Source organism: Bos indicus x Bos taurus, chromosome 15, assembly GCF_003369695.1.
Source record: "Bos indicus x Bos taurus breed Angus x Brahman F1 hybrid chromosome 15, Bos_hybrid_MaternalHap_v2.0, whole genome shotgun sequence".
Taxonomy (NCBI): Eukaryota; Metazoa; Chordata; class Mammalia; order Artiodactyla; family Bovidae; genus Bos; species Bos indicus x Bos taurus.
This window is the reverse complement of record NC_040090.1, coordinates 28,577,743-28,599,248: the sequence shown is the minus strand read 5'-3', so window position 1 is coordinate 28,599,248 and position 21,506 is coordinate 28,577,743. Positions and strand designations below refer to the sequence as shown.

At 36.8% G+C, this 21,506-nt stretch overlaps 1 protein-coding gene across 2 annotated transcripts in view; it reads left to right on the top strand.

The window, feature by feature from the left end:
- The window catches only part of UVRAG (UV radiation resistance associated), a 329,275-nt gene that overhangs the window by 201,848 nt on the left and 105,921 nt on the right, over positions 1 to 21,506 (top strand). For both annotated transcript variants that reach the window (XM_027562853.1, XM_027562854.1), the window contains one exon: positions 828 to 993. In XM_027562853.1, coding sequence (XP_027418654.1) covers positions 828 to 993 — 166 coding nt within the window. The remainder of the gene's footprint in view (positions 1 to 827; positions 994 to 21,506) is intronic.

The following is a 21,506-nucleotide window of genomic DNA, read 5'->3' as shown; positions in this document are numbered from 1 at the left end:
AGTTACTTTTTTTTCTCCCTTGGGGCAAGCTTAAAACTTCTTATTGTATTATTCTCAGTTCTGAATACTTGAATGATTATCACTTCATAGGCAGTAGCAGAAATCTAGATGTTGGGTTAAAAAATCTGTGACTTCTTACAAGATATGTACTGTAGGATACATGTATTCTTTTTCCAACACTTACTTCCACCGAAATTGCATCAGTAGGACGTATTAATATATGAACAGTCTGGTTTTTTTACCTTTTACAATTTAAAACACTTTTTTTCACTATCCTATCTCAAACATCACTGACTTGTTTAAACAATGCTCTCTTTTTGAATATTGAGAATGTACCCTGTAAGGATGTGCTATGCTATTTCACTTCACCTTAGAATTAATAGTGTTGTACAATAGTATTACAGTATGACTATTTTGCTTAGTAAAGACGTTAATGAATAAAATGTATGATGTTTATATAGTATGCAATGTTTAAATCTCGGAAACTAATTTTCACATTGTATAATAAACTCAAGTATTATTTTTGGCATTAAAAATGCTGGGAAAGAAAGTAATGAAGACTTGACTGTACGAAGAACTCTTAAGATTATATATCAAATGTTAATCTCACCACATTAATTATTGGGAAATAGTTTTAAATATAGTAGATGAAATTTCAAATCTTATTAATATATTTAGATGTGTGTAAAACCCTAATTTATATAGATGAATAATATTTTATCAATTATTTCTTATAAAATCTCTCTTGAAAGTGATTCGTTATGGTCTCATGGCTTCATTTATGGAGTAAATTGCTGTTTTCTGTTCCTCTGTTTTTGAATTAACAGCAAAAGATGACGGGAGCGTTGCTGTTGCCCTTGGTTATACTGCACATTTGGTATCCATGATCTCCTTTTTCCTACAAGTGCCCCTCAGATATCCTGTAATTCATAAGGGGTCTAGATCAACAATCAAAGATAATATTAATGACAAGCTGACTGAAAAGGAGAGAGAGTAAGTATCCTTTTACAATATACTTTTAACAATGGGCCAGTATGGAGCATCGGGTGTATTAACAATATAAAAGGTGACCTAGATTGTGGTAATTTTTGTATATCCTTTGTGTAGTGCTCCATTTCTTTTAAATAAAATGTAGGCAGAATTGCTGCTGCTGCTGCTAAGTCACTTCAGTTGTGTCTGACTCTGCCTATAATCCCATAGACAGGAGCCTGGGGGCTATAGTCCACAGGTTGCAAAGAGTTGGACACAGCTGAGCGACATGCATGCAATAGTGGCCTTACAGAAAGCATTATGAAGTATTCCCTCTCTTCTTCTTTCTTGGAAGAGTTTGAGGTTTGCTGTTAATTTTTCTTTTAAATGTTTGTTAGAATTTACCAGTGGAGCCATGTGATTTTGTACTTTTCTTTGTTGGGAGGTTTTTGATTAGTGATTCAATTATAGGTCTGTTCATATTTTTTATATATTCTTGACTCAATTTAGGTAATTTGTGTTTCCAAGAACAATACCATTTCATCTAGGTTATGAATTTGTTGGTGATAGTAGTTCATAGTATTATTATATAATCCTTTTCATTTCTGTAAGCTCTTTAATGATGTCTATTTTCATTTATGATTTTAGCTGTTTGTGTCTTTTTTATTTTCTTATTGATGTAAAAAACTTACCTAGAATAAGAAGAATTGATGGATCTTTTCAAAGAACTCACTTTTTATTTTGTTGATTTTATTATTTTTGTATTCTCTTTTATCTCCACTCTAATCTTTATTATTTCCTTCATACTGCTAGCTTTGGGTTTCATTTTCTGTTACTTAGATGTAAAGTTAGGTTACTGATATGAGAGCTTTCTTTTTTAGTGTCAGTGTTTTATATCTTTAAACTTCTACTTCCGTAATAAATTGTGGCATGTTACATTTTTATTTTCATTCATCTCAAAGTATTTTCTAATTCCCCATGTGATTTCTTCAGTTAACCCATTGGTTGTTTTAAAAGGGTTTAGTTTTCACATTTGTGAATTTTCTAGTTTTCCTTCTGTTATTGAACTCTAATTCCATTGTAATGGAGAAATAGATAGTTTGTATGAGTTCAGTATGTTTAAATTTATTAAGACTTGTTTTGTTGCCTAATATATGGTCTGTCCTAGAGAATGTTGCACATGCATTTGAGAAGAAAATATCTTCTGTTGTTAGATGTAATGTTCTACATATATGTTAGGTTTAGTTCGTTTATAGTGTTGTCAAGTCTTAGATGTCCTTATTGATGTTCTGTCTAGATATGCTGTCCATTATTGAAAATGGAGTGTTAAACTCTCCAACTATATAGGACTATTTCTCCTTCAGTTCTGTCAATGTTTGCTTCTTTTATTTGGGGGCTCTGTCATTTGGTGCATATGTTTTGAGATACTATTTCTTGATGAACTGACCCTTTTATCATTATATAATGAACTTTTTTGCCTCTTGAAACAAGTTTGACCTAAAAACTATTTTGCCTGATATTAGCATGACCTCTCAGCTCTCTTTTGGTTACTGTATTTGGGAATATCTTTCCCATCTTTTTACTTTGAACCTATTTGTGTCTTTGGATCTAAAATGAGTCTCATAGGCAGTATATAGTGGATCATTTTATTTTAACTCCTTTCTGCGGATCTTTGCCTTTTGATTGGAAAGTTTCATTTACTTCTATTTAACATAATTTGTGGTATAAAAGGACTTCCTTCTGCCATTCCCCCTCCCCACCATATTTCTTAGACCTTTTTTTGTGCCTCATTTTCCTCCATTACTGCCTTTTCTTTTCTTAATTGATTTTCTGTAGTGTACCATTTTGATTCCTGTCTCATTTCTTTTTCAGTGTATTTAAGATATTTTCTTATTGGTGACTCTGGGATTATAGTTAACATTCTATAACAGTCTACTTTGAAATACTAGCCACTTAGCTTCATTAGTATGTACAGACTCCGCTCCTCTATGCCTGTCTCCCCACCTTCAGGCTCTTACTGTCACTGATGACATCTTGATGCACTGTGTGCCCACACTGCTGTCTTTTTAGTTTACCTGTGTAGTTATCTTCCCTGGAGACCTTCGTTTCTTTGTTCAGGAACTGTGTAGTGTCCTTTCATTTCAACCAGAAGGCCTTAGCCTTCACTTCTTACAGTAAGCGGGTTAGCCAGAGGTGAAAGCCTAGGGTCTTCTCAGGTCTTTTCTGAACATGCATTCTGTTCTGAGCATGTATACAATGTCCTTTGTATTTAAAAATTTTTTATTTAATTATTTAGTTTTTATTTTGTATTGGAGTGTTGGTTAGCAATAGTGTGTTAGTTTCATGTGCACAGCAAAGTGATTCAGTTAAACATATACATGTATCTATTCTTTTTCTATTTAGGTTGTTACAGAATACTGAACAGATATACCTACAGAATACAGTAGGTCCTTGTTGGTTATCTGTTTTAAAAATAGCAGTGTATACATGTCATTCTCAAACTCCTAATCTGTCCCTCCCCTGACCCTTCACCCCTGGTAACCATAAGTCTACTCTCTGTGAGTCTGTTTCTGTTTTGTAAATAAGTTCATTTGTATCATTCTTTCAGTTCAGTTCAGTTCAGTTCAGTTCAGTCACTCAGCCCTGTCTGACTCTTTGCAACCCCATGAATCGCAGCACACCAGGCCTCCCTGTCCATCACCAACTCCTGGAGTTCACTCAGACTTATGTCCATCAAGTTAGTGATGCCATCCAGCCATCTCATCCTCTGGCGTCCCCTTCTCCTCCTGCCCCCAATCCCTCCCAGCATCAGAGTCTTTTCCAATGAGTCAGCTCTTCGCATGAGGTGGCCAAAGTATTGGAGTTTCAGTTTTAGCATCAGTCCTTCCAATGAACACCCAGGACGGATCTCCTTTAGGATGGACTGGTTGTACTTCCTTGCAGTCCAAGGGACTCTCAAGAGTCTTCTCCAACGCCACAGTTCATTCTTTAAGATTCTTCATATTAGCTATATCATAAGATACTTGTCTTTGTTTGACTAACATCACTTAGTATAGTAATCTTCATGTCCATCCATGTTGCTGCAAATGGCATTATTTTGTTCTTTTTTATGGCTGAGTAATAGTCCGTTGTATATATGTACTATATTTTCTTTATCCGTTCATCTGTCAGTGGATATTTAGGTTGCATCTATATCTTGGCTATGGTGAGCAGTGATGTGATGAGCACTGCAGTGCATATATCTTTTCAAGCCATGTTTTTCTCTGGATATATGTTCAGGAGTGGGATTGCTGAATCATACAGCAATTCTGTTTCGGTTTTCTGAAGAATCTCCCTACTGCTTTGCCCAGTGGCTACACCCACTTACATTCCCACCATAACTTCCGATTCCACAGTGTGTGGGGATACTTTTGAATACACTAATTTCTGAAAGAAGTTCTCCCCAGCTGTTCCTCCCAGACTAGACATTCTGTTGTGTGTCTCAGCCTTAATCTTTTGCCTAAGGAAGTAGTTAGGTTTGTTTGTTTGCCTTACTTCTTGAACATTGTCCTGTTTTTACTCTCTGAGTGAGTTCTGACTAGGCAAAACAAAGGCAGGTGCCTTGCATTCATCCTTCAGGTTGCCCCCAGACAAGTTAGGACAAACCAACACAAATTTTTTACGGTGCTGGTAAAAAAAATAAGATCTGCTCTGCTCCCTTAAGAACCAGGAGTCAGGGCCTCACCCTGGCAGTCTGCTGTCTGTAGGACCACTGCTGAGCTGGAGAGGAGGTGAGGGACAGGATAAGTAAAAATACTGCAAAGTGTTCCTTCTGATTTTGAGTTTGCTTTTTCTTGATTGATTGTTCAGCCAGTTGTGAACCTTTGATGGACAGTTTTTGCTTGATTTTCTTTTTTTCAGTGTTTCTCTGTAGGGACAAGTCCTTTGATCTACTTACTCTACCATTTTTGCTGATACCATTCCATTTGTTCATGTAATGATGAAAAATACTACTTATAAGGGATGAAGGGATCCCCTAGGTGGTTTTAAGAGGAGAGAATACCATAACCAGATATAGATATGTCTTTCACAAAGATAACCTTGTAGTTTTGTGCAGAATGCCCACCTCTCCCAACTTTCTCTTGGCTCCATATTAATAAAATTAAGTATCTCTCCAGATTTTTATCAAATTTGCTCATGATGATCTGCCTTAAAATAATAGTTATGTAGGAAATTACTTTGGGTGCTTGAAGGAGGGGTACTCCTCAGAATGATAAATACTGTCTCTCCAGATCATCTGTGCACGTTAATTTGTGAAAGGAGCAGCTCTACATGTGGGCACTCCATGTAGTGTATGCTCCAGTGTGAGTAGTCGTGATGATTTGCTTATTGACTGATTGATTTTCCTAAGCAGTCTGGGAAGGCCAGTTAGATTTAGGTGATTACATTGCTCTTTTTTTTTTCCCCTTTGGCAGCCAGGAAAACCACAAGAATTGCTTTTTAGTGAATGAATTTTATATTCTACCTCTTTCTTCCCCATTTTACTGAAACAAAAAAATGTATTTTATTGATTCTAATGTAAGTACTTTTGACATCTTACTAATATTGCTAAAAATGAGATACATCTTCCAGTTAATGGCATGATAAATATGGTGTTTTATCATATAAAAAAATAAAAAATGATATTTTTATCTTTTCTTAGTGGTACATAAGTTAATAATTCAGTTCACAGTTGAAGCAGTCTTATATTTTATGAACTGTCAAATATTTCCTCTGGGGCAGTAAAGCACCTCAGATCCTTTTTGGAACAGCATCGATGTGTAAATATATCTCTAAATACAAATGCATTTATTAATTATGGTTGTTGATTAAATCAACCTCTCAGTTATTAGCCTGGATCACTGAAAGAGTGTGTCGATTTTGATGTGAACTTTTCCAGGGTATTAGGTAGAATCAGGTCTTCATGAGAAAATAGGAATTAAATGATTCATTGGACAAATTATATTTAATGTAATAGGCCTAGGAATCCTCAGCTTCTGTCCTCTCTGATTACCGGTTTCCTCTGGCTATGGGCATGTGATACGTTAGGGTTGAGAGTCCTGTTTAGCTAGTTTTGCTAAACTAGATTTTTTCCCTTTGTCTGGTCTGTTGGAAGCCCAGGTCTGGACTGACGCCTTGCCCAAGCCATTACTGATGCACCTGCACACTGTAAAGGGAAACCCTGCAATCTTTGCTGCATTTCATTTTGAGGCTCAGACCACAAAACACAAAGGAATGTAGCCAGAGTCCAGCTGCAATGTTCCTTTACCCCTTATTTCTTTTTTCACTGAGGACCGAAAAGTAGATTTTAAAGTGATTTTTGAAATGTGTTGGTCATTGTTATTTCTCTCCTATTACCTAATATTAGGTAATACATTCACAATAGAGCAGTGAAACAGTCATTGACTGGGACATAACTGGTCAGAGCCTTTGGCTTTTTCAAGTCCTCAAAAGATGTCTGACATTTTTTTGTTTTATTCTCAGAAGGAGAAATAGGGAGTGGTGTAAATTGGCAGGCACTTTTGAAACTTCCTGGCCTCTCCACCACAAGGTTTTACAGATCTCTAAGAGCTGGTCAGCTCTTTTCCTCTAGTGGAATTATTGAAACTGAGAGAAATGTTAGTGCTGCTTTTCCCATTTCATGAATATTTTTGTGCTTATGTTTATTCCAATGGAAGATCTTGACTAAAAGGCCAGGAGTTGCCTTTTTTACCTGATTGATTCTGATTTCTTTTAAAAACAAAAAATTCTAGAGTACAAAGAAATTGTGATATATCCAAAATCAGATATTCATGGGCCCAGACCATAGTCACTGCATATGGATCTCCTGCTCATGAGAGAAGGAATAGTCTGTTTTAATGATCTACCACCTTTTTTGTGAGTGGGTGCATGTGGCGATCGTGCATACTTATCTATAAAGGAAGTGGCTGGACAGGTCCCCAATTCTGTGACTTGAGCCGCTTGTAGCGACCTGGCCATGTCTGGATGTTTATGGATGTTTATCTTCCCCTTCAGCATAACCAAGTTGCCTTTTTTTCAGAGGGGAAGGGACAAAGGAATTTGCAAGTGGCAGTGATCAGACTGATTCCTGTCTCTGTATTCCTATAGCCTCTCTATTGACCTGGTAACACTGACCTGTTAATAAATGAATGTGAATTTTTTCTAGTGGCATCTCCTTGAAACCGTTAAAATACTTTGAATGTTATTTGCATAAGTAGCAAATTCTCCATAGCAATAGTGACTGGCCCTTGGGATTTCATTGGCATGTATTGAAGACATAAATGTTTTCACGCTGCTGTAATTTTCAGACAGCTATAATTCTGACTCCTCATTTCTGTTTTTACCTGCTTGGTGCTGCTGCTGCTGCTGTTAAATAGCTTCAGTCGTGTCCGACTCTGTGCGACCCATAGACGGCAGCCCACCAGGCTTCCTGTCCCTGGGATTCTCCAAGCAAGAACACTGGAGTGGGTTGCCATTTTACTTTGCTTGCTTAATGCATACTTAAACACCTGTGGACACATCTTACATTAAAAATTCTTTCCTATAAACACTTTCAGCTTCTGTTTGCTAATCAAGCTGTTCTAATGTGAAGAGTTCAGAAGTGGTCACCGTTTCCACTAAATTGCCATGTTTGCTTTCATGGCGTCCAATTAAATCAGATGGCCTCCTTCCAGAAGTGGGAGATTTTCACATCATGCTTAGGCTTAAATGCTGTGGCTTTAATTTTCAACTCTTCTTCTGTTTATCCTATAAATTAGAACACTCTTTGTAACCTTTCATCTTCATTTTATTATAGGTTGTTGTTCAGATGCTGGCATTTAAAGTACTCAGGAACTCAGACCTCAGATCTTTAAATTGAACAATGATTGTTACGACTTGAGGCAGTGGGTGAACCAAATGCTGTGGTTTTCTATTTTTTTCTTGTTGTGCAACTTAGAAGTATAATCAAATAAATATTTTTCAGGGTGACTAATATAACTGAAATGAATAGAATTATTAGTTCTTTCAGGTGTTCCACTTGATTACAGGAATGTGACCTAAGTTGAAAAATTGCCGTTCGTGTGAAAGCTTTCCCAAATGTCTTCGGTCCAGCTCCACTGTAACTACCTAAGGGTATACCGTAAAACAGAAATAGAAGGGGAAAAGTGTTTCTGTACCTGCTGAATTGTAGACATTGTGTTTTAGAACCAGACAAAATATTCCTAGATCGTATGATTCAACCCTTCATTTCACAAATGAAGGTTGAACAATGAAGTAAGGTCATATAAGAAGTTAACTAAGCCTTCACTTTAATCTGTTCCACTGAGGAAATGAAGCCCAAGAGATGGTGTACCAGTTGTAAGTGAAGTATTTTTAAGCAAACATTTTTCAGAGATGGAAGGGCTTCCCCGGTGGCTCAGTGGTAAAGAATCCTCCTGCCAGTGCAGGAGACGTGGGTTCGCTCCCCAGGTTGGGAAGATCCCCTGGAGAAGGAAATGATAACCCACTCCAGTATTCTTGCCTGGGAAATCCCATGGACAGAGGAACTGGCAGGCTGTAGTCTGTGAAGTTGCAAAAGAGTTGGACATAACTTAGTGACTAAACAGCAAGACAAAGGAGATGGAAGAAGTGTATTTATCAAAAAGGGGCTATACATGAGACTGAAATACCCCTTTCCTTTTTAGGGAAAGCTCACTGGTGAAAAATGCCTTGATGTAAATTCCTGTATATTATGTGGAGTTCCCATGTTAAGTTCTTATTGAAAACATTAATTATTTAAATCTTATTTATCTGTTGGTTCACTTTGACATTTTTTTTTTCTTTAAAAGCTACAGTGCACAATGCTTCTCTTTTCTTCTCCCTTTCCTCAATTTATTTAAACTGGGCAGTTTTTTGTTCATTTTGTTTTTTTTATTTTTAATTACTTAAGGCTTTGAAGTTACATTGGGACTTCACATCTAATCAAGAGTGACTGGGGAAATGTTCTCCATTTCTTGGTTCACCTGGCATAATATCTGTGGCAGTAGGTTATCATGAGGTTTAAATGAAGCACAGTGCTTGGCATGTAGATGATGCTCAATAAAATTTTCCAATTACTGTTATTTATACATTGAGCTTTGCAACAGGAATTCCAGGCAGCTGTGCAATTTCTTTTTTTTTTTTCCCCCACTAATTCTAGGTGCTTAAAGGGAAAGTTGGCCTAAGAAAAGGTTATTGTTGTTAAATCCTATTTGACTTGACTCTGTGACCCCATAGACTGTAGCCCACCAAGCTAGACTCCTTTGTCCATGGGTTTCCCAGGCAAGAATACTGAACTGAGTTGCCATTTCCTTCTCCAGGGGATCTTCCCAACCCAGGGATCAAACCCTTGGCTCCTGCATCAGCAGGTAGATTCTTTACCACTGAGCCACCAGGGAAGCCCAAGAAAAGGTTAAGGAAAATTAAAAATGCAGGCCCCATAGCATAGTACTAGATTTTGTTTTCTAGAAACACCAGGAGGTACATCATCTTTCCATCAGTGGTGTGAATGGAGAGGACTAATGAAGTTTCCCACAGCACGGGGTGGTGGGTGGGGGGGCGGGAAACTATTGCAGATCTTAAGGCTTGTCTCTTTTTTTTTCAACTGCTCAGGGAGTTTACTGCCTTATATATGCTAATGAGGCAAGTAAGTATCTGTGTTTGGAATCTATCAGTATAGTAAATACTGAAGCCCTTATTCTTAAAAGAAACTTAGATCATGTTCAAATAATTCAACAGTTCCCAACCTGGCCCTCTACTTACTCTTTTTAGTCTTACCCCGGGGTACTCTCAGTTCCTGACCTGTGCTTCAGTCAAACTGTTGTTTTCCAAACACATCACATTATTTCCCACTTGATACTCTTTGTCCTTACTATTCTACTTATCTGGAATGCCTTCCCTAGCCATCTCTAGGATCATAATTGCGGTTGTACTTAAAGCCTTTCTCTTATTATCTAAAACTTTCTTCATAAGTCTTTCTTAATTCCCCATAGTTTGATGGACTGTAATAGCCTTCTGTAATCCTATGAAGAATTCTCTCTATATAGTACCTCAGAAATGAACTATGTTGATATATGTTCTCATTTCTTTTTAACAGCAACTCAGTGATACAAGTATTTGTCCTATTCTTGTCTGAAATGTTTTCAGTGTAGAAACTGCATCTTACTTGGCACAAAACTCATTCCATTGCCTTACCGAGAGCCTTGTATTGTGTAAACACTCAATAAATATTTTTTTTGAGTTGAATTAGGAGAGCAAAAGGGATGTTACTTTTGCAAATGCTATTAAGTAATCTGACACTCCACATTCTAGCCCATAGTTTTAACTCTAGATGCTCTGGCCAGGACAGTCCTTATTTCATACACTCCCTTAGGACCATGAGAAGCTATTAACTTCAGTGCCTGTTGTAATCCAAGGCACAGGCAGCAGTGCTGATGGGGTTGTGTTTAGGAGTGAGAGCAAAGAGTGTGTTTTAAATGAAGAATCCCCATGGAAATTTAGGCAGGAGAGATCAACAGAATAAAAATGCAGAAGGTGGTTGCTGGGTGAAACAGGAAATGAACACCTTATGAAGATTAGGCATTCCACTGAGAGAGGGGAAATGTAGAAAACGAGTCAAAAGTAATTGTGCAGCCATTTCATCGCCGATACTTGAGAGCACACTGCTGGGTGTGTTGTTTTTAATGAAGTGTGCTTTTATAGTGCTGATGTTATTATCTGGATGAGGAAGTCTTCTCTAGTATTATTGTCATCTCAGCTTTCTGCAACCAACTAAATTAAAATACAGTAATGTAATGAGTCAGTGGAATAAAAAAGAAAACCAGATGACTCTGACATGTGACCCCAAGTTGAACTTACTGCTTTTCTGGTTCATAGTGTAGTCCAGTCAGAGTAAAGAGGTTCGATGAAATGCTTTGGAGGAAAAGGGAAGGTAGAGGAATAATATATTTAGTTAATAGTGGGCTATGTCATGGGTTAAATATTGCTATATTATTAGAGTATCTGTGATCAGTGTTTCTCAACAGGAGGTCCCCAGAGCCTCACTGAGTTCTCCAGGTAGCATGGACTGGCCTTCTCCAGTCTATTATTATTGTGTATCATATGACAGCATAGATACTTTGGGTTCTGATATGAATTAATCATTTACTTTAATGAATAAGACTTTATTGATAGTACACTGGGGCTTCCCTGGTGGCTCAGCTGGTAAAGAATCTGCCTGCAGTGCAGGAGACCTGGGTTCGTTCCCTGGGTTGGGAGGATCCCTGGAGAAGTGAATGGCTACCCACTCCAGTTTTCTGGCCTAGAGAATTTCATGGACTGTGTATAGTCCATGGGGTCACAAAGAGTGGGACATGACTGAGCGACTTTCAAAAGAGACTACATTGAAAGCAGCTCTTTCTTTCCTTTAATTTTTTTTTTTTTTGTGGCTGTGCTGGGTCTGAGTTGCTGCGCAGAGCTTTCTCTAGTCGGGACGAGCAGAGGCTACTCTTTGGTTGTGGCGCATGGGCTTCTCATTGCGGTGGCTCCTCTTGTTGCGGAGCACGGGCTCTAGGCACGCGGGCTTCAGTAGTTGCCACATGTGGGCTCAGTAGTTGTGGCACATGGGCTTAGTTACCCCGTGACATGTGGAATCTTCCCAGAACAGGGATTGAACCCCTGCCCCCTGCATTGGCAGGCAGATTCTCAGCCACCAGACCACCAGGGAAGTCCTCCTTTAATTCTTATGTTTGATTTTTGGTAGGCAAACAACAAGGGACATGAGGATAATTATATCAAGTCAGAAAGTTTGGATTAAATGATTTGTGGAATCTTTTGGTTTCCTGAAGGAAAAAATGGATAGAAGGAGTAAGAAAATTATTTTTAGGTAGATATGAACTATTTTAACTTCCCAAAGCATCTTACTGTAATAGTTCTGTAGACAGTTTCCTAGTGGTAACATTTATGTCCTGGACAATAGTACATTATACAACAAAGTAATATTCTTTGAACCACATAGTTCTATTCACCGCCATGTTTTATACCTCTCCCTACAATAATTTAGTTATAAGATCACCAAATGTAACCTCTGAATCAGATTAAATGATCAATTGATTTTCAGAGTGTTTTTCTTCTCTAATTCCTTGAAAAATTGATATGAAAGTTAATTCATGTATAGTTAAATCACAAGAGATAAATTACAAAAGGTGACATCACTGAAGTCAAACCATACGTTGAGGCCTAGTACATATTTGTCACTGCACAAGATGCTGGCATTAGGTAAAATTACTCAGCTGTCAAAGTAGTGTCAGGAATGGAGAGCAAGTCAGTAGACAGTTATCCTCAGCATTCTAAGGCTCGCGTTAGAAATACATGGGATTGAGTTGAATAGTCAGCAAAGGTATGTTTTAGGAGGTGGCCCTAAATGTCTGAGCCCCTGAGTGTGGAAGAGACTTAGAAGCTGCCCAGCAGACTAGATAACAGCGGAAACACACATACCCGGCACAAAATAGGTATTGCACCTTTGCATTGATCAAAGCATCTAGTTTCTCACTCAGCCTGGTGAATGACTTCACTGTACATTGCTCAGTGGTTTTCTCTTAGGCATAAATAAAAGAAACGTCAATTAATAATTCAATCCTTAGTGGACATAAAAATGAAAATTACTTTCAAAGATGATCAGGTTTGAGTGTCTAAATAGCAATAAACAGATATTCATTTATTCAAAGCATAGTAATATATAAAGTGTTCTGGATCACAGAGTGGTTATAATAAATATGTGACTACTTTGACTTAAACATATATTCACTTCCATATATAATTATTTAACAGGGATAAACGATATTGCACGTAAATAATTAAAGTATTCTAAACTTAAGAAAGGAGAAACCGTGGCTTTCCACTTTGACTTTTCTGAAAGAACTTTGGTGTCAGACGTATCTTGAACCACTTTATTTTACCTCACTAGTCTCAGTGTGGGCTTCCCTTGAGGCTTAACTGGTAAAGAATCCACCTGCAATTCAGGAGACTTGGGTTCGATCCCTGGGTTGGGAAGATCCCCTGGAGAAATGCAAGGCCACCCATTCCAGTATTCTGGCCTGGAGAATTCCATGGACTCTATAGTCCATGGGGTGGCAAAGAGTGAGACACGGCCGAGTAGCTTTCGCTTTCACTAGTCTCAGTGTACTCATCTGAAAATGAAGACAGTGGCTTTAGAGAAACGTGAAGAATTAAAGAGGGAATTTATATAAAATTGCCATTGCAAATAATAGTCACTCAGTAAATATTTATGTATTGAGTGACAATAGTAAGTAGAAATGAGAAATTTGAAAAGTCCATGCCTTCTGATTCAGAAAAGATCTCTTTATAAATCACAGAAACATACAGACCTTAATATGGGAAATGATTCATATATTTGATTTCATTTTTTAAACTTGCTTATAACAAAAGAAGACAAAATGGAAAGATAAGCCACTTATCAAGAGAAGAGATTTATGTCACAAAGATTTAACCAAGGATCAATATTCAAGATACATAAGAAAAACCTTTATATATTAATATGAAAAGGAGCAGTCAACCACAGAGTAATATGGGCATAGTATATTAGGAAACTTACAGAAGAACAAAACCTAAATTTCTAATAACATAAGAAAAATTCCTCAGTCTCACTAGTGATCAGGAAAATGCAAATTAACTCCACAAGAGTTTCACATCAATCAACCTGGCCAAAAAGAGAATGTCTGTTTAGTACCTAATTTGGTGAGCATATAGAAGAAAAGGAACTTTCATCCGTTGTGAGAGTTTCAGTTAGTTTGTATATTTCAGAGGGCAGTTTGATAATAGAGTTAAATCTGCACAAACCTTTCTCAACCTAACAACCTCACTCCTGCTTATATATTAGATTCTTGAGGAGTACATATATGTAGTCTGCTAATATTTATTGTGTCTATATTATATAGATAATTAAGCGAATTATTTCTTGGTTACTTCAGTTACTCTGTATTGGAGTTTTTCACAATTTTTAAAGCTAGTATTTAATTTTTGTTAAGTGCCTCTATCCTTTTGTACTGTTCCTCTCAGGGTCTCTGTTACAGTGAAACATTATTTTCTATTTTTCTTAAAGCTACTTTCTTTAAGACTAGAATATGTGTTGCTTTGTATACAGCCTCTCCTTTCTCATTCCTTACACAGAGTTGATACAGTGAGGTTTTTTTAAATTCATGTCATTTCATATATCAGTTCTTGATTCATATTCATATTCATTTATACTAGTAATTCCCTGTATTTCCTTTTGAGCAAATACTGATGATAATCATGCCTCAAATTTTGAGTGTTACTGATTTATATTATTGGAAACCTTTTTAAAATTTACAAAAGAATTAATTCTTCCCATAGTGCTTGTTAGTAACTCCCATTAATGTAAATGATGACTCCCAGGTTCATGATGTGGCGAGTCTAGTGCTGAAAAATGTAGAAGTGTTAACTGTAGTTAGTTATAGAAATTTACTGCTGTAAGTTAATTAAACACCAGTAAGCAACAGGAGCATTTCATTTAATTTGTATAAATATAAGGTTGGTAACCTACTGAGAAGTGCCAGGTCTCTTGAAGTTTGATTGTCAGCTATACTAAACCTTTTAAAATATGTAGATGATGACTGAATTTATTGAGACAACTTCTGTTGTAAGATATCCCATAGAGGGGATATTTATTTTTGAGTGTGCAGTAGCATAATTTTGTCATTTCTGACTTTATGGTTACTAGAGGAAAAACTTTTTAGAATTCACCTCCTAATACTGAATTTGCTAAAGAGTGTTCAGTGTGAAAGAGTCAGGAATTTCTTTTATTATTTTTCTGGCTCCTATATGATTTGTGATCTTTGCATAAATCACAAAATGAGAGATTCATACGTTGGTCAAAGAGGAATTTGGTAAATAGCATGTAATTTTCCTTCAGAGATTTCTAGGAGAAATGCTAAGCAGTATTCCGTCCTAAGGGGATACAGGTTGTCACATGTAATTGGAGAAGTTTCCCTTCTCATGTTGTATCATTCGGGGGAGCCTATCTGTCTTTTTAATACGCAATTTGGAATAGTATTTGTGTTATCAAATTCAATATGGTTGAATCTAGAGATTGTCCTACTGAGTGAAGTAAGTCAGAGGAAGACAAATATGATAACACTTACATATGGAATTCTAACAAAAGGGGTCCAAATGAACTTATCTACAAAACGGAAATGGAGTTACAGATGTAGAAAACAAACTTATGGTTACCAGGGGATGAGAGAGAGATATATTGGGAGATTGGGACTGACATATGCACACTACTATATGTAAAATAGATAACTGATGAGAGCCTACTGTCTAGCGCAGGGAATTCTACTTAGTCCTCTGTAATGGTCTGTATGAGAAAGAATGTAAAAAGAGTGGAAATATGTATAGGTATAACTGATTGACTTTGCTGATTGACAGCTGAAACTAATACAACATTGTAAATCAACTATACTCCAACAAATTTTTTTAAAAATACTAATTCAAAAAGTTCATAGTATCAGAATTATAAACAGTGAAATTAACCTGCTCACCTGTTCACTCATTCTTCAAATGTTTAGCAAGTGTATCCTGCCCAACAGACGTTTTTCTAGGTATTTGAGTTATAGTAATGAGCAACATCAAGAGTTAAAACCATCTTTTTTTCTTTTTAAAATAAATGTTTAGTTTAAAATCAATTCTGTAAGGGCTAGATGTTTTCATAGAGCAGATACAGACTAAGAGAGTGTATTATCTCAGCTTATTATCTAATTCGTGTTGGTCCTTTTATTCACTAACACTCCTTTTTTTACCTGGTATGCCCTTGTCTTAGGACCACATTGCAAGATTCATCCCAGGGAGAGCAAAAAAAAAAAAAAAAAATCTGATTTTGAACAGAGAAAGATATGGCTGGTTGATTGGTGGTTTGTGATATAAAATTAAGTTCAACAGTCATTTTTTCACTAAGAGTAAAGGCCCAATTATTAACTAGACAGTACTTTTTAAAGTTTTAGGACCAACTTACAAATTACTAACTGAGAATATCTATTTTAGTTTTTTGGCTTTCAAATGAAAATAACGTAATTATACTTAAATGACCCAGTATTCACGCCCTGTAAAAATACACTGACATCAGGACCTGTTTGTGTGACAAGATTAATTCAGAGGAACAATAGTAGTGTTTACTCACTCAAAACTAGCCAATGAAATAAAATCTATAAATATTAAATTATCAATGATTCATTGTTATCAATGTTTCACTCATGGGTGTACCTGAGTGTACATGTGTACACACAGAGCAACATCAGATAATCCTAGAAAAACATCCATTCCTAGAACTCAGTTAATCATCTTGTTCACCAGATGTCTTTTGAGGAAAAGAATCCTCTTTTCTATTGTGTTTCAAACACTTGAACTCCTGGAAGACACTAAAAATCATTGTGAATACAGATACACTTGAAGATTGCCCAATCTCTATCATTATCTAAGATTCATACACTTACTGAAGGTTAAATTGCTTATAGCTCTTTCAGTTATCTCTTTTGCTACTTTGCTGTTAAGCTGCTAAGTCACTTCAGTCATGTACGACTCTGTGCGACCCCAAAGACAGCAGCCCACCAGGCTTTCCCGTCCCTGGGATTCTCCAGGCAAGAACACTGGAGTGGTTTGCCATTTCCTTCTCCAAGAAGTTGCTACTTTAATCTTTTATAAAATGTCCTAAGAGTAGGAAATCCAAAGGGGGTAATCCATGGATATACAAAGGAAGAAAAGTCAAAAAATAGGAGAATATACGTCTAAGGAAATAATAATATTTTAAAAAGGACTGCTAAAAATTTCAGAATTTCCAAAAACAAAGGAGGAAATAGCATCCATAAAGAAAAAGAATGAGAGTCTATGAAACAGAAAAAAGGTAGTTGTGATGCGTAAAACATAGAAAAAAATATTTTAAAACCTTCATAAATAGTAGACTAGACACACTTAAGGAGAAACTTTGTGAACAGTAAAATAGAAATGAAAACATCACCCATTATGCAGCCCAAAGAGATAAAAAGATATATGAAACAAATTATAGGACATAGGGATTATTAGAGAAGTATCAACATGTATCTAATAGGAATCCTAGGAATAGAGATTAGAGGGAATGGCAGTGAAGAAGTATTATTTAAAAGTGGCTGAGTAAAAAAAATAGAGGAAATTATGACAACAAAAAAGGAGACACTTATAGATACAGTAGAGATTGAAAAATCATTACATACTATGGACAACTTTTAATAAGAATGGAAATTTTTAGAAGTATAACAAAATTGATTTATAAAGAGATGGAACACTGAATAGGACCTGTTTCCAGAGCATCATAGAATAGATAACTGGTTGTTGTTGTTCAGTCATTAAGTTGTGTTGGACTCTTTGTGACCCCATGAACTGCAACATGCCAGGATTCCCTGTTCTTCACTATCTCCTGGAGTTTGCTCAAACTCATGTCTATTGAGTCAGTGATGCCATCTAACCATCTTATCCTCTGTTGCCCCCTTCTCCTCTTGCCCTCAATCTTTCCCAGCATCATGGTCTTTTCCAGTGAGTCAGCTCTTTGCATCAGGTAGCCAAAGTATTGGAGCTTCAGCTTCAGCATTAGTTCATTCCAGTGAATATCCAAGGTTGATTTCCTTTCCTGATTGGTTTGATTTCCTTAATGTCCAAGGGACTCTCAAGATTCTTCTCCAGGACCACAGTTTGAAAGCATCAATTCTTCAGCAGTCTGCTTCTCCATGGTCCAACTCTCACATCCATACATGACTGCTGGAAAACCATAGTTTTGACTATGCTATGCTATGCTATGCTAAGTCGCTTCAGTCGTGTCCGACTCTGTGCGACCCCATCGACAGCAGCCCACCAGGCTCCGTCATCCCTGGGATTCTCCAGGCAAGAATACTGGAGTGGGTTGCCATTTCCTTCTCCAGTGCATGAAAAGAGAAAAGTGAAAGTGAAGTCACTCAGTCACGTCCAACTCTTAGCGACCTCATGGACTGCAGCCTACCAGGCTCCTCCGTCCATGGGATTTTCCAGGCAAGAGTACTGGAGTGGGGTGCCATTGCCTTCTCCAAGCTTTGACTATATGGACCTTTATTAGCAGAGTGATGTTTCTGCTTTTTAATATGTTGTCTAGGTTGGTCACAGCTTTTTAAAAGCACGCGTCTTTTACTTTCATGGCTACAGCCACAGTCCAGAGTGATTTTGGAGCCCAAGAAAATAAAATCTCTCACTGTTTCCCCATCTATTTGCCATGGAGTGATGGGACTAGATGCCAAGATCTTAGTTTTTTAGAATGTTGAGTTTTAAGCCAGCTTTTTCACTCTCTTCTTTCACCCTCATCAAGAGGCTTTTTAGTTCCTCTTTGCTTTCTGCCATTAAGTGGTATCATCTGCAAATCTGAGGTTGTTGATATTCCTTCTGGCAGTCTTGACTCCAGCTTGTGATTCATACAGCCTGGCTTTTTGCGTGATATACTCTGCAAATAAGTTAAATAAGCAGGGTGACAATATACAGCCTTGATGTATGTAATCCTTTCCCTATTTGGAACCAGTCTGTTTTTCCATGTCCAGTTCTAACTGTTTCTTCCTGACCTGCATACAGATTTCTCAAGAGGCAGGTCAGGTGGTCTGGTATTCCCATCCCTTGAAGAATTTTCCAGTTTGTTGTGATCCACACAGTCAAAGGTTTTGGCATAGTCAATAAAGCAGAAGTAGATGCTTTTCTGGAACTCTCTTGCTTTTTCCATGATCCAGTGGATGTTGACAATTTGATCTCTGGTTCCTCTGCCTTTTCTAAATCCAGCTTGTCCATCTGGAAGTTCTTGGTTCATGTACAGTTGAAGTCTAGCTTGAAGGATTTTGAGCATTACCATGCTAGCTTGTGAAATGAGCTAAAGAATCTGCCTGCCAATTCAGGAGACTCAGGAGACATGGGTTCCATCCCTGGGTCGGGAATATCCCTTGGAGTAGGAAATGTCAACCCACTTCAATGTTTTTGCCTGGAAAATTCCATGGGCAGAGAGGCCTGGTGGGCTAAAAGGTCCGTGGAATTGCAAAAGTGTCAGCCATGACTGAGCAATTCACACACATAGCAATCATTTTTTTTTTTTTTTGGCTTCCCTGGTGGCTCAGAATCTGCCTGCAATGTGGGAGACCTGGGTTCAGTCCCTGGGTTGAAAGATCCTCTGGAGAAGGGAATGGCTACCCACTCCAGTATTCTTGCCTGGAGAATCACATGGATAGAGGAACCTGTCAGGCTGCTGTTCATGGGCTACAAAGAATCAGACATGAGCAACTAGATATCTGGACCAACACTGAAAATGTAGTATTAAAAAAAGAATCTTAAATGTACCTATTAGTTAACACTAAAATAAGGAATACTTAGGTCAAAAACTGAGTGAAGGCAATAACTTAAAGAGGTACGGTAAGCAAACTTTTGCCTTGAAGGCATTTAATAAACAATCCGATCAGGACAATATGAAAAACAAACTAATAGACAAAGCAATCTATGGACATAAATACAAAAATACAAGTTAAAATGTATGCAAGCTGAATCTAGCAGCAGTTCAGAAGAGTCCATGGTTCAGCCTTAAAGTCTTTTACATAATTTACTCATTAACGGAAATATTATATAGTTGTTTTAATAAATGCAGGAAAAGCATTCAGTAAAATTCAACACTTACTTAGAAAGACAATAATAGGTTTTCATTAGGAGCATAAACTGTGGAACCACATGGCATCAGTTTGAATCCAGACGCTTATTTATTGTGTCCAGTTGGCAGAATTGAAAACAACACTCCAGTTCCCACTCTCCTGATATACATGCCCTGTGCAGTTCCTTCTCCTTGGGTGTGACAGGACTCACATAATGGAGTGAATGAACGGAATTAATATAATGGAATTTCACTCCCATAATGAAGGCCACTAATCGTTTGAATTTTAAGTTAGTATTAAAGGAGATTATCTGGTGGGCCAGACCTAATCACCTGGCCCCCCAAAAGAGCCAAGAAGTAGTGACAGATACTCCTTGCTAACCTGCAGACATGCAGACTGCTATGTTGTCAACTGCTTATGGAGCAGGCCATGTGGCTAAGACACAAGGCAACCTCTAAGAGCTGAGAGTGAAATCCGGCTGATGGCTCACAAGGAGCTTGCTCAACCCTACAACCACAGGAACTGAATTCTGCTAACAAGCTGAGTGAGCCTGGAGAATGATGCTGAGCTATACATGAGAGCACAGCCTGGCCAATGTCTTGATTTTGTACTTGTTAGATGTTGGGCAGAAAAGTCACCTATGCTTTGCATGGACTTTTGACCTACAGAACATATGAGCTAATAAATGAGTAGTTTTTTTAAAAATTAAGGTATGATTGACCTATAACATTGCATTAGTTTCAGATATACAATATAATGATTGAATATTTGTATATGCTGAGAATTAATCATTATAATAAGGCTAGTTACCATCCATCACCTACAAAATTATGATTTTTCCCTTGTAATGTAAACTTTTAAGATTTATCATATGTATTGTTTTAATCTGATAAATGTTTTATATTTCTTTAAAACAATAATAGGAAAATATTTCTTTAAAACAATAATAGGAAACCACTACACTCTGTGACCTTGGACAGATTATTTGTCTCCCAATGCTTTATTGTCTGTAAAATGGAGATAATAATAGTACCCACCTGGTTAGGAGTCTGTGTGGATTAAATAAGCCACTATATGAAAAATATATGTGGCATTTAGTAAAGCCTGAAATGATTGCAGATAGTAGTATCAGTTGTTGTAAAACTAGAAAAAAACAGAATTTCCTTAAAATGATAAAGAATAGTTATCAAACCTATAGCAACTATTAGGTTAAATAATGAAACTATTTCCATGAAAGTCAAAAAGCAGATTAGGATGCTAGTTATTATCTTTAGAATAAAATGTTATACTTGACATCCTGGTCTATGTAATTAATAGAGAAAATAGATGAGGTATAAATATTTTAAATGGATAAATTTTTACCAATATGAATATTATAATATAAAAAATGTGAGGGGATCTGTAAACTATTAGAATTAGAAAATTAGCGCATTTGTTGGATATAAAATCAGCATGAAAATTAATAAGATTTTATATATCAGTAATAACCGAATAGAAAGTGAGTACCATATGAGTACCTTGTGATATATTTAATAAAAATGTGAAAGACCTTTATCAATGAAAAATGTAAAGCATTATAAAAATGATAATGAAGGACATGAAAGATATAAATAAATGAATGTACATATATATATGTGGTTGGTTTAACTAGGTCATTTGCTACTCTGATTTTTGTGAAAGTATATCAGAAACTAATTTGGCTAAAAATAAATAGGATATTCAAGTACTTTTTGGAAACTGTGATTTTTTTGTGCAGAAAATCATTGGAGATCCCTTCTTCCTACCAAGGTGGAATTAAAAAAAATTCCTTGTATAAGTTAGTGAGTGAAAACTTTA